Source organism: Heterodontus francisci, chromosome 34, assembly GCF_036365525.1.
Source record: "Heterodontus francisci isolate sHetFra1 chromosome 34, sHetFra1.hap1, whole genome shotgun sequence".
Classification (NCBI taxonomy): Eukaryota; Metazoa; Chordata; class Chondrichthyes; order Heterodontiformes; family Heterodontidae; genus Heterodontus; species Heterodontus francisci.
Window position 1 is genome coordinate 637,372 of NC_090404.1, and position 13,992 is coordinate 651,363.

The window sequence follows — 13,992 nt, forward strand, 5'->3', positions numbered from 1 at the left end:
TGGGCTGAATGGCCTATTCCTGCTCCTATGTTCCTATCCTATCTTCCTATCTATCATCACATCATAAGGTTTAGATTAGCAATAAAGAAGAGCAAGAAGCAATCTAAAGTAGAGCTTCTAAATGGGAAGAGGGCGAACTTCAACGGGATGAGAGGGGATATAGCTAGGGTAAAATGGAACCCAGACTGAAAGATAAAACTGTAACAAAACAACTGGCGATGGTTAAGGAAGAGATATTTCAGGTACAGACTAGGTACATTCCAACAGGATGGAAAGGGAGGGGAACAAAAAGCAGGGTTCCTTAGATGATGAGGGAGATACAGAATATAATGGAACAAAAAAGAAAGAGGGTCTAATGTTGCATGTCAGGTCACATCTTCAAGCGAGAACCATGCCAAATACAATAAGTTGAGAGGGGAAGTGAAGATAAAACTGGAAAAGAGAGAATGAGAGAATAGAATGCCAGTTAACATAAAAGGAACCCAAAAATTTTCTACCAGCATGTAAATACTAAGCAGGTAGTAAGAGGTGGGGTGGGGTCTATTAGGGACAAAGAGGGTGATATATACCTGGAGGTGTCAGGCAAGGTTAGAATACTTAATGAGTTGTTTGTATCAGTGTTTACTCAGGAAGAGGATGCTGACAAAATATTGGTACAAGAGATGGCTGAGGTACTGGATGAGGTGAGAATTGATAGGCAGGATGTACTGGAAAGGTTGGATATGCTTAGAGTGGATAAGTTGTCTGGTCCTGATTGCTAACATCCTAGGTTGTGAAAGGAAGTGGCAGTGGAAATAATGGAAGGACTTGCCATAATCTTCCAATCTTCCCTAGATGCTGGGGAGGTGCTACAAGATTGGAGAGTGGTAAATGTGACACCCTTATTCAAGTAAGGACATTCACCGTAACTACAGGCCAGTCAGTTTAACACCTGTAGTGAGTAAGGTTGTTGAAACAATAATCAGGGAAAAAATCAACAGGCTCTTGGAGAGGTTTGAGTTAATTAAGGAGAGCCAGCACGGATTTGTAAAGACAGATTGTGCTTGAATAACGTAACTGAATTTTTTGATGAAGTAACAGGGAATGCGGTGGATGTTGTCAATATGGACTTTAAGAAAGCATTTGAAATATTGCATAAAAGGCTGGTGAACAAACCCGAGGCTCATGGAATAGGAGGGTTTGTGTCAGCTTGGATAAAAAATTGGTTTAAGGCAGAAACAATCAATGATTTGAAAAGAAATTGGATGGGCACTTGAAGAAAATAAACTTACAGGGATACGGACATAGAGCCAGGGAGTGGGACTGGCTGGATTGCTCTGCAGGGAGCTGGCATGGACTCAATGGGCAGAAAGGCCTCCCTCGGTGTCATTATGTCTCTGTGACTCCAGACTGCCCCCATCAAACACTCCCTGGGCAAGTATAGCACGGTGTTAGATTTTGAATAAAGTTCACTCGACAGTGCTTCCTCTAACCTGCAAGGCCTCTTTAAAGCCCCACCAAAGCTGCAGCCATCAATGGGCCACAATTGTTGTAACCTGCCATCTGTGGGATGGCCTTGCAGCTGAACACATTCCAATGTCTTCAGAGGGTGGCTCAAGGTGGACACGCCCTCATGTTTCCCTCCGACAGTGACACCTCTGCCATCTTTCCAAGTCTGCAGATTAATGAATTAGGCCTGCAGCTGCAGGGATCCACCCACTGTCCTTAAATCAGATGAGGAAGCCGGAGGCAGCCTCTTAATTGGCCGTCTCCGAGATGATCACTCAGGTGGGCACCGTGACTTGCACAGCGGAGTCAGGATCTGGAAATGGTCCCAACTCATGCTCACAGCCTAAGAGTAGAAGATTCTGCCTGGGGAGGGGGGAGGGGGGAGGGTGAGAGGGGAAAAAAAGAGACAGAGGGAGAGAGAAAACACAAGGTGAAGGGTCAGGAAAGGACTATGTGCTAACACGGCAGGGCTTTAATCTATACTGTAACAGAATGCATCCCAGAGCAAACACAACCTTCTTTTGTGGGCTTTTATTAATTTCAACTCAAGAATATTTTCACAAACCACAAAAAATTGATTCCACAAAATCGGTATTGTCCTTGGCAGGAAAACACAATAAATTGCCCCTCGTTAGCAACGGGGTTTAAAAAAAACACACAACCAAGAAACTGTGGCAACTTGCTCCTCGGAACTGTTAAAAGTCTGTTCAAAACCACTCCGAAAGGAGCATTAACCATTTTGCTTCATACTTTCCACTCTGAGAGATTCTCAGGGAACTCCAAACGGTGACACTCCCCATCACTGCCCAACGCAGTGGATATTTCAGTGGCTTTGTAGTGTGTTTGACTGACTTCTGAGAAATACTGGGCATATTCGGTCGTTAAGCCAATCGCAACAAGTGTGAACTGCAGAGAGAGAGAGAGAGGGTGAGAGTAGAGGAAAAAAAACATTGAGTTATATAGTGCACAGCAGAAAAGCAGGATTTCTGCCCAAATGGTGTCAGCCAAAGCACTGAGCGAATGCAGCACTGTCAGAGGGTTAGTAACTGAGGCAGTGCTAACCAGAGGATCAGTAACTGAGGGAATGCCACCCTGTCAGAGGGTCAGTAAATGAGGGAGAGCCACCCTGTGGGAGGGTCAGTAACTGAGGGAATGCTGCACTGTCGGAGGGTCAGTAACTGAGCGAATGCTGCACTGTCGGAGGGTCAGTAACTGAGGGAGAGCCACCCTGTGGGAGGGTCAGTAACTGAGGGAGCGCCACCCTGTCGGAGGATCAGAAACTGAGCGAATGCTGCACTGTCGGAGGGTCAGTAACTGAGCGAATGCTGCACTGTTAGAGGGTCAGTAACTGAGGGAGCGCCACCCTGTCGGAGGGTCAGTAACTGAGCGAATGCTGCACTGTCAGAGGGTCAGTAACTGAGGGAATGCCACCCTGTCAGAGGGTCAGTAGCTGAGGGAGAGCCACCCTGTGGGAGGGTCAGTAACTGAGGGAGAGCCACCCTGTGGGAGGGTCAGTAACTGAGGGAATGCTGCACTGTCAGAGGGTCAGTAACTGAGCGAATGCCACCCTATCAGAGGGTCAGTAACTGAGGGACAGCCACCCTGTGGGAGGGTCAGTAACTGAGCGAATGCTGCTCTGTCAGAGGGTCAGTAACTGAGGGAGCGCCACCCTGTGGGAGGGTCAGTAACTGAGCGAATGCTGCACTGTCAGAGGGTCAGTAACTGAGGGAGCGCCACCCTGTCGGAGGATCAGAAACTGAGCAAATGCTGCACTGTCGGAAGGTCAATAACTGAGCGTATGCTGCACTGTCAGAGGGTCAGTAACTGAGGGAGTGCCACCCTGTTGGAGACTCTGTAACTGAGCGAATGCTGCACTGTCAGAGGGTCAGTAACTGAGGGAGCGCCACCCTGTCGGAGGGTCAGTAACTAAGCGAATGTTGCACTGTCAGAGGGTCAGTAACTGAGCGAATGCTGCAACGGTAAACCCAGCCCTGTCGACCCTGCAAAGTCCTCCTTACTAACATCTGGGGGCTTGTGCCAAAGTTGGGAGAGCTGTCCCACAGACTAGTCATGGAACAGCCTGACATAGTCATACTCACGGAATCATACCTTACAGACAATGTCCCAGACACTGCCATCACCATGCCCAGGTATGTCCTGTCCCACCAGCAGGACAGACCCAGCAGAGGTGGCGGCACAGTGTGAAACAGTCGGGAGGGAGTTGCCCTGGGAGTCCTAAACATCGACTCCGGACCCCATGATGTCTCATTGTATCAGGTCAAACAGGGGCAAGGAAACCTCCTGTTGATTTTTTTTTTATTCATTCATGGAATGTGGGCGTCGCAGGCCAGGCCAGCATTTATTGCCCACCTACCGCCCTCGCTCAGCTGATGAATCAGTACTTCTCCATGTTAAACACCACTTGCAGGAAGCACTGAGGGTGTCAAGGGCACAAAATGTACTTTGAGTGGGGGACTTCAATGTCCATCACCAAGAGTGGCTCGGTAGCACCACTACTGTCCGAGCTGGCCAAGTCCTAAAGGACATAGCTGCTAGACTGGTAATGCGGCAGGTGGTGGGGGAACCAACAAGAGTGAAAAACATACTTGACCTTGTCCTCACCAATCTGCCTGTCGCAGATGCTTCTGTCAATGAGAATATTGGTAGGAGTGACCACCATACGGTCCTTGTGGAGACGAAGTCCCGCCTTCACATTGAGGATACCATCCATCGTGTTGTGTGGCATTATCACCATGCTAAGCGGGATAGATTTCAAACAGATCTAGCAATGCAAAACTGGGCATCCATGAGGCACTGTGGGCCATCAGCAGCAGCAGAATTGTACTCAACCACAATCTGTAACCTCATGGCCCGGCATATCCCCCACTCTACCATTACCATCAAGCCAGGAGACCAACCCTGGTTCAATGAAGAGTGCAGGAGGGCATGCCAGGAGCAGCACCAGGCATACCTCAAAATGAGGTGTCAACCTGGTGAAGCTACAACACAGGACTATCTGCGTGCCAAACTGCATAAGCAGCATGCGAAAGACAGAGCGAAGAGATCCCATAACCAACGGATCAGATCTAAGCTCTGCAGTCCTGCCACATCCAGCCGTGAATGGCGGTGGACAATTAAACAACTAACTGGAGGAGGTGACTCCACAAATATCCCCATCCTCAATGATGGGGGAGCCCAGCACATCAGTGCAAAAGATAAGGCAGAAGCATTTGCAACAGTCTTCAGTCAGAAGTGCCGAGTTGATGATCCATCTCGGCCTCCTCCTGAAGTCCCCAGCATCACAGATGCGAGACTTCTGCCAATTCGATTCACTCCGCGCGATATCAAGAAACGACTGAAGGCACTGGATACTGCAAAAGCTATGGGGCCTGACAATATTCCATTAATAGAACTGAAGACATGTGCTCCAGAATGTGCTGCACCTCTAGCCAAGCTGTTCCAGTGCAGCTACAACACTGGCATCTACCTGGCAATGTGGAAAATTGCCCAGGTATGTCCTGTACACAAAAAGCAGGACAAGTCCAACCCGACCAATTACCGCCCCATCAGCCTACTCTCAATCATCAGTAAATGATGGAAGGTGTTGTCAACAGAGCCATCAAGTAGCACGTGCTTAGCAATAACCTGCTCAGTGACGCTCAGTTTGGGTTCCGCCAGGGCCACTCAGCTCCAGACCTCATTACAGCCTTGGTTCAAACATGGACAAAAGAGCTGAACTCAAGAGGTGAGGTGAAAGTGACTGACCTTGACATCAAGGCAGCATTTGACCGAGTATAGCATCAAGGAGCCCGAGCAAAACTGAGGTTAATGAGAATCGGGGGGGAAAGCTCTCCGCCGGTTGGCGTCATACCTAACGCAAAGGAAAATGGTTGAGGTTATTGGAGGTCAATCATCTCAGCTCCAGAACATCACTGCAGGAGTTCCTCAGGGTAGTGTCCTAGGCTGAACCATCTTCAGCTGTTTCATCAATGACCTTCGTTCAATCATAAGGTCAGAAGTGGGGATGTTCGCTGATGATTGCACAATGTTCAGCACCTTCATGACTCCTCAGATACTGAAGCAGTTTGTGCAGAAATGCAGCAAGACCTGGACAATATCCAGGCTTGGGCTGATAAGTGGCAAGTAACATTTGTGCCACATAAGTGCCCCAGACAATGACCATCTCCAACAAGAGAGAATCTAACCATCTCCCCATGACATTCAATAGCATTACCATCACTGAATCCCCCACTATCAACATCCTAGGGGCTACCATTGACCAGAAATTGAACTGGAGTAGCCATATAAATACCGTGGCTACAAGAGCAGGTCAGAGGCTGGGAATCCTGTGACGAGTAACTCACCCCCTGTCTCCCCAAAGCCTATCCACCATCTATAAGGCACAATTCAAGAGTGTGATGGAATAATCTCCACTTGCCTGGATGGGTGCAGCTCCAACAACACTCAAGAAGCTCGACAGCATCCAGAACAAAGTAGCCCGCTTGACTGGCACCCCATCTACAAACATTCACTCCCTCCACCACCGATGCACAGTGGCAGCAGTGTGTACCATCTACAAGATGCACTGCAGCAATGCACCAAGGCTCCTTAGCCAGCACCTTCCAAACTCGCAAACTCTACCACCTAGAAGGACAAGGGCAGCAAATGCATGGGAACATCACCACCTGCAAGTTCCCCTCCAAGTCACACACCATCCTGACTTGGAACTCTATCACCGTTCCTTCACTGTCACTGGGTCAAAATCCTGGAACTCCCTTCCTAACAGCACTGAGGGTGTAGCTACCTCACATGGACTGCAGCGGTTCAAGAAGACAGCTCACCACCACCTTCTCAAATGCAATTCGGGATGGGCAATAAAAACTGGCCTAGCCAATGACGCCCACAGACCATGAATGAATAAAAAAAACTGTCGGGGGGTCAGTCATTGAGCGAATGCCGCCCTGTCGGAGGGTCAGTAACTGACGGAATGCTGCACTGTTGGAGAATCAGTACTGAGAAACTGCCGCACTGTAGGAGGATCAGTAACTGAGAGAACGCCGCCTTGTCGGAGGGTCAGTACTGAGGAAGCACCGCACCATTGGAAGCTCAGCACCGAGGGAGCTCCACACTGTCAGAGGGTCAGTAACTGAGCGAATGCTGCCCCGTCGGATCAGTACTGAGGGAGCGCCGCCCTGTCGGAGGGCCAGTACCAAGGGAGTGCTGCACTGTCGGCAGGTCAATACTGAGGGAGTGCCACACTGTCAGCAGGTCAGTACTGAGCTAATGCTGCACAGTCGGATCATCGGTACTGAGGGAGTGACATGCTGTCAGAGGTGGAGTACTGAGGGAACGCTGCACTGTCAGAGGAGGAGTACTGAAAGAGTGCCGCACTGTCAGAAGATCAGTTCTGAGGGCACTGTCAGATAGTCAGTACCTGAGCGAATGCTGCACAGTCGGGTCATCGGTACTGAGGGAGTGTCGCACTGTCAGAGGGTCAGTGCTGAGGGAGCAAGGGCAGTTAGGAATGGGCAATAAATGCTGGTACAGTCAGTGACACCCACATCCCATGAATATTGTGGCAACAAGAGGTCAGAGGAGGGAATCCTGCGGCGAGTAACTCACCTCCAGACTGCCTAAAGCCAGTTCACCATATGCAAGGCACAACTCGGCGGTGTGATGGAATACTCTCCACTTGCCTGGATGGGTGCAGCTCCAACAATACTCAAGAAGCTCAACACCAACCAGGACAAAGTAGCCTGCTTGATTGGCACCCCATCACAAACATTCACTCCCTCCACCACCGATGCACAGTGGCAGCAATGTGTACCATCTACAAGATGCACGGCAGCAATGCACCAAGGCTCCTTAGACAGCACCTTCCAAACCCGCGACCTCTACCGCCAAGAAGGACAAGGCAGCAGATACATGGGAATACGTGCAAGTTCCCCTCCAAATCGCACACCATCCTGACTTGGAACTGTACCACCATTCCTTCACTGTCACAGTCAAAATCCTGGAACTCCCTAACAGTACTGCAGGTGTACCTACCCCACATGGACTGCAGCGGTTCAAGAAGGCAGCTCACCACCACCTTCTCAAGCGCAATTATGGATGGATAATCAATCCTGGCTTAGGCAGGGACAACCACATTCCAGGAACGAATGCAAAAAAGGATGTGTCACACTGGGTTAACTAATGAAGGAAGATAAATGGAGTTCTTCCCTCTTGTCTAGGGCCACACTGCGCACTTGGAAGAGAAAGCAAGTTAAAGGTAGCAGTAGGAAGGGCTTCTCAGTACTGGCTTCAAACCCGGATCCAAGAGGTGAAAGAAAGCAATTAGAGTAATCAGAGGAAGAAGATTTAAATCACAGAAGTGACCCCTCGCATCCTCCCTGAAAGATGAGACCTTCCTCCCCTCTGTTCAGACAGGATTCAACCTAGGTCACAGATGTGAAATTGTGAGCCAAAGTTCAAAATGCTTCTAAATTTTTTAACTGCTTCATACCTCAGGAGGACACCACAGCGGAGAGTTTCTTGGCAGCTTCTTGAGGAATTGCCATCAAGGCTGACTGGAATTCCTGGGGGAATCGCTGGGGGATGTCCTTCAACAACATTACCAAGGCATTCTGGCTTTCTGTATCAAACAGAGGGCATGGTTCTTCACTGGTGCATGGGTACATACATAACAGTGCACAACTAATGTACAGGAGAGTGCATTACTGAGGTATAGGATGGCGATGAGAGAGCATGACTGAGGTACATGATGGCTATGAGAGAGCATTACTGAGGTACATGGTGGCTATGAGAGAGCATGACTGAGGTACATGATGGCTATGAGAGAGCATGACTGAGGTACATGATGGGTATGAGAGAGCATTACTGAGGTACATGATGGGTATGAGAGAGCATTACTGAGGTACATGATGGGTATGAGAGAGCATTACTGAGGTACATGATGGGTATGAGAGAGCATGACTGAGGTACATGATGGCTATGAGAGAGCATGACTGAGGTACATGATGGGGATGAGAGAGCATGACTGAGGTACATGATGGGTATGAGAGAGCATGACTGAGGTACATGATGGGGATGAGAGAGCATGACTGAGGTACATGATGGGTATGAGAGAGCATGACTGAGGTACATGATGGCTATGAGAGAGCATGACTGAGGTACATGATGGGGATGAGAGAGCATGACTGAGGTACATGATGGGTATGAGAGAGCATGACTGAGGTACATGATGGGTATGAGAGAGCATGACTGAGGTACATGATGGGTATGAGAGAGCATTACTGAGGTACATGATGGGTATGAGAGAGCATGACTGAGGTACATGATGGGTATGAGAGAGCATGACTGAGGTACATGATGGGTATGAGAGAGCATTACTGAGGTACATGATGGGTATGAGAGAGCATGACTGAGGTACATGATGGCTATGAGAGAGCATGACTGAGGTACATGATGGGGATGAGAGAGCATTACTGAGGTACATGATGGGGATGAGAGAGCATTACTGAGGTACATGATGGGTATGAGAGAGCATGACTGAGGTACATGATGGGTATGAGAGAGCATTACTGAGGTACATGATGGGTATGAGAGAGCATTACTGAGGTACATGATGGCTATGAGAGAGCATGACTGAGGTACATGATGGGGATGAGAGAGCATTACTGAGGTACATGATGGGTATGAGAGAGCATGACTGAGGTACATGATGGGTACGAGAGAGCATTACTGAGGTACATGATGGGTATGAGAGAGCATGACTGAGGTACATGATGGGTATGAGAGAGCATGACTGAGGTACATGATGGGTATGAGAGAGCATTACTGAGGTACATGATGGGTATGAGAGAGCATTACTGAGGTACATGATGGGTATGAGAGAGCATTACTGAGGTACATGATGGGTATGAGAGAGCATGACTGAGGTACATGATGGGTATGAGAGAGCATTACTGAGGTACATGATGGGTATGAGAGAGCATGACTGAGGTACATGATGGATATGAGAGAGCATGACTGAGGTACATGATGGGTATGAGAGAGCATGACTGAGGTACATGATGGGTATGAGAGAGCATTACTGAGGTACATGATGGGTATGAGAGAGCATTACTGAGGTACATGATGGCTATGAGAGAGCATTACTGAGGTACATGATGGGTATGAGAGAGCATGACTGAGGTACATGATGGCTATGAGAGAGCATTACTGAGGTACATGATGGGTATGAGAGAGCATGACTGAGGTACATGATGGGTATGAGAGAGCATTACTGAGGTACATGATGGGTATGAGAGAGCATTACTGAGGTACATGATGGGTATGAGAGAGCATGACTGAGGTACATGATGGGTATGAGAGAGCATTACTGAGGTACATGATGGATATGAGAGAGCATTACTGAGGTACATGATGGGTATGAGAGAGCATGACTGAGGTACATGATGGGTATGAGAGAGCATTACTGAGGTACATGATGGGTATGAGAGAGCATTACTGAGGTACATGATGGGGATGAGAGAGCATGACTGAGGTACATGATGGATATGAGAGAGCATTACTGAGGTACATGATGGGTATGAGAGAGCATGACTGAGGTACATGATGGGTATGAGATAGCATTACTGAGATACATGATGGGTATGAGAGAGCATTACTGAGGTACATGATGGATATGAGAGAGCATGACTGAGGTACATGATGGATATGAGAGAGCATTACTGAGGTACATGATGGGGATGAGAGAGCATTACTGAGGTACATGATGTGTATGAGAGAGCATTACTGAGGTACATGGTGGCTATGAGAGAGCATGACTGAGGTACATGATGGGGATGAGAGAACATGACTGAGGTACATGATGGGTATGAGAGAGCATGACTGAGGTACATGATGGGTATGACAGAGCATGACTGAGGTACATGATGGGGATGAGAGAGCATTACTGAGGTACATGATGGCTATGAGAGAGCATGACTGCGATACATGAGAGAGCATGACTGCGATACCTGAGAGAGCATTACTGAGGTGCACAGTGCTTTGAGAGAACATTCGTGAGGTAATTGACAGGTGGGAAAGAGTATTACAGCCCATTGTAAATGCCACAAGCAAACATCATATTTTCAGCAATCTGAAGTCAATAATCTAATTAAGAATATCACTTGTACCTTCTTTGACCTGTTCTGTTCCAATCACTTCACCAAATACAGCCAACAATTGTTGCAAATTTCGAATAACCTGTTGATTCAGAAAGATTAATGAGAAGCTTCAATGAGACTCAAAAAAGCGGAATAAATAAAGAGACATGCTCTCCTTCAAAGACCTTTATTTCATTTTCTCAATTGGTTCTTGTGAATCTGAAACAAAATATTTCTGACAAGACGCTGCAGTCTGTATCCTTATTACACTGTGTACTGATGGGTGTTTCCACTGGAGTCTATATCCCTATTACAGTGTGTACTGATGGGTGTTTCCACTGCAGTCTATATCCCCATTACACTGTGTACTGATGGGTGTTTACACTGCTGTCTATATCCCTATTACAGTGTGTACTGATGGGTGTTTACACTGCAGTCTATATCCCTATTACACTGTGTACTGATGGATGTTTACACTGCAGTCTGTATCCCTATTACAGTGTGTACTGATGGGTGTTTACACTGCAGTCTATATCCCCATTACACTGTGTACTGATGGGTGTTTACACTGCTGTCTATATCCCTATTACAGTGTGTACTGATGGGTGTTTACACTGCAGTCTATATCCCTATTACACTGTGTACTGATGGATGTTTACACTGCAGTCTATATCCCTATTACAGTGAGTACTGATGGGTGTTTACACTGGAGTCTATATCCCTATTACAGTGTGTACTGATGGATGTTTACACTGCAGTCTGTATCCCTATTACAGTGTGTACTGATGGGTGTTTCCACTGCAGTCTATATCCCTATTACAGTGTGTACTGATGGGTGTTTCCACTGCTGTCTATATCCCTATTACAGTGTGTACTGATGGGTGTTTACACTGCAGTCTATATCCCTATTACACTGTGTACTGATGGGTGTTTACACTGCAGTCTATATCCCTATTACACTGTGTACTGATGGGTGTTTACACTGCAGTCTCTATGCCTATTACAGTGTGTACTGATGGGTGTTTCCACTGCAGTCTATATCCTTATTACAGTGTGTACTGATGGGTGTTTACACTGGAGTCTATATCCCTATTACAGTGTGTACTGATGGGTGTTTACACTGCAGTCTATATCCCAATTACAGTGTGTACTGATGGGTGTTTACACTGCAGTCTATATCCCTATTACACTGTGTACTGATGGATGTTTACACTGCAGTCTATATCTCTATTACACTGTGTACTGACGGGTGTTTACACTGCAGTCTATATCCCGAATACAGTGTGTACTGATGGGTGTTTACACTGCAGTCTATATCCCGAATACAGTGTGTACTGATGGGTGTTTACACTGCAGTCTATATCCCTATTACACTGTGTACTGATGGGTGTTTACACTGCAGTCTATATCCCTATTACACTGTGTACTGATGGGTGTTTACACTGCAGTCTATATCCCTATTACACTGTGTACTGACGGGTGTTTACACTGCAGTCTATATCCCTATTACAGTGAGTACTGATGGGTGTTTACACTACAGTCTATATCCCTATTACAGTGTGTACTGATGGGTGTTTACACTGCAGTCTATATCCCTATTACACTGTGTACTGATGGGTGTTTATACTGCAGTCTATATCCCTATTACAGTGTGTACTGACGGGTGTTTACACTGCAGTCTATATCCCTATTACAGTGTGTACTGATGGGTGTTTACACTGCAGTCTATATCCCTATTACACTGTGTACTGATGGGTGTTTACACTGCAGTCTATATCCCTATTACAGTGTGTACTGATGGGTGTTTACACTGCAGTCTATGTCCCTATTAGTGAGTACTGATGGGTGTTTACACTGCAGTCTATGTCCCTATTGCAGTGAGTACTGATGGGTGTTTACACTGCAGTCTATATCCCTATTACACTGTGTACTGATGGATGTTTACACTGCAGTCTATATCCCTATTACACTGTGTACTGACGGGTGTTTACACTGCAGTCTATATCCCTATTACAGTGAGTACTGATGGGTGTTTACACTGCAGTCTATATCCCTATCACACTGTGTACTGATGGGTGTTTACACTGCAGTCTATGTCCCTATTGCAGTGAGTACTGATGGGTGTTTACACTGCAGTCTAAATCCCTATTACACTGTGTACTGATGGGTGTTTACACTGCAGTCTATATCCCTATTACACTGTGTACTGATGGGTGTTTACACTGCAGTCTATATCCCTATTACACTGTGTACTGACGGGTGTTTACACTGCAGTCTATATCCCTATTACAGTGAGTACTGATGGGTGTTTACACTGCAGTCTATATCCCTATCACACTGTGTACTGATGGGTGTTTACACTGCAGTCTATATCCCTATCACACTGTGTACTGATGGGTGTTTACACTGCAGTCTATATCCCTATTACACTGTGTACTGATGGGTGTTTACACTGCAGTCTATGTCCCTATTAGTGAGTACTGATGGATGTTTACACTGCAGTCTGTATCCCTATTACAGTGTGTACTGATGGGTGTTTACACTGCAATCTATATCCCTATTACACTGTGTACTGATGGGTGTTTACACTGCAGTCTATATCCCTATTACAGTGTGTACTGATGGATGTTTACACTGCAGTCTGTATCCCTATTACAGTGTGTATTGATGGGTGTTTACACTGCAGTCTATATCCCTATTACAGTGTGTACTGATGGGTGTTTGCACTGCAGTCTGTATCCCTATTACACTGTGTACTGATGGGTGTTTACACTGCAGTCTATATCCCTATTATACTGTGTACTGATGGGTGTTTACACTGCAGTCTATATCCCTATTACATTGACTACTGATGGGTGTTTACACTGCAGTCTGTATCCCTATTACAGTGTGTACTGATGGGTGTTTACACTGCAGTCTATATCCCTATTACATTGACTACTGATGGGTGTTTACACTGCAGTCTGTATCCCTATTACAGTGTGTACTGATGGGTGTTCACACTGCAGTCTATATCCCTATTACAGTGAGTACTGATGGGTGTTTACACTGCAGTCTGTATCCCTATTACAGTGTGTACTGATGGGTGTTTACACTGCAGTCTATATCCCTATTACAGTGAGTACTGATGGGTGTTTACACTGCAGTCTATATCCCTATTACACTGTGTACTGATGGGTGTTTACACTGCAGTCTATATCCCTATTACATTGACTACTGATGGGTGTTTACACTGCAGTCTATATCCTTATTACAGTGTGTACTGATGGGTGTTTACACGGCAGTCTATATCCCTATTACATTGACTACTGATGGGTGTTTACACTGCAGTCTATATCCTTATTACACTGTG

The 13,992-nt window shown here is 46.7% G+C and overlaps 1 protein-coding gene across 4 annotated transcripts in view; it reads right to left on the reverse strand.

The window, feature by feature from the left end:
• Positions 1-2,004: 2,004 nt before the first annotated feature.
• ipo4 (importin 4) overlaps positions 2,005-13,992 on the reverse strand; it is a 172,442-nt gene continuing 160,454 nt past the window's right edge. For 3 of the 4 annotated variants that reach the window (XM_068014130.1, XM_068014131.1, XM_068014129.1), the window contains 3 exons: positions 10,671-10,740; positions 7,994-8,122; positions 2,005-2,394 (listed from right to left, as the gene is read on the reverse strand). In XM_068014130.1, the coding sequence (XP_067870231.1) occupies positions 7,995-8,122; positions 10,671-10,740 (198 nt within the window). In that variant the 3' untranslated portion in view covers positions 2,005-2,394; position 7,994. Of the gene's footprint in view, positions 2,395-7,993; positions 8,123-10,670; positions 10,741-13,992 lie in introns of those variants that run through there. The other variant, XM_068014132.1, reaches the window with a different exon arrangement.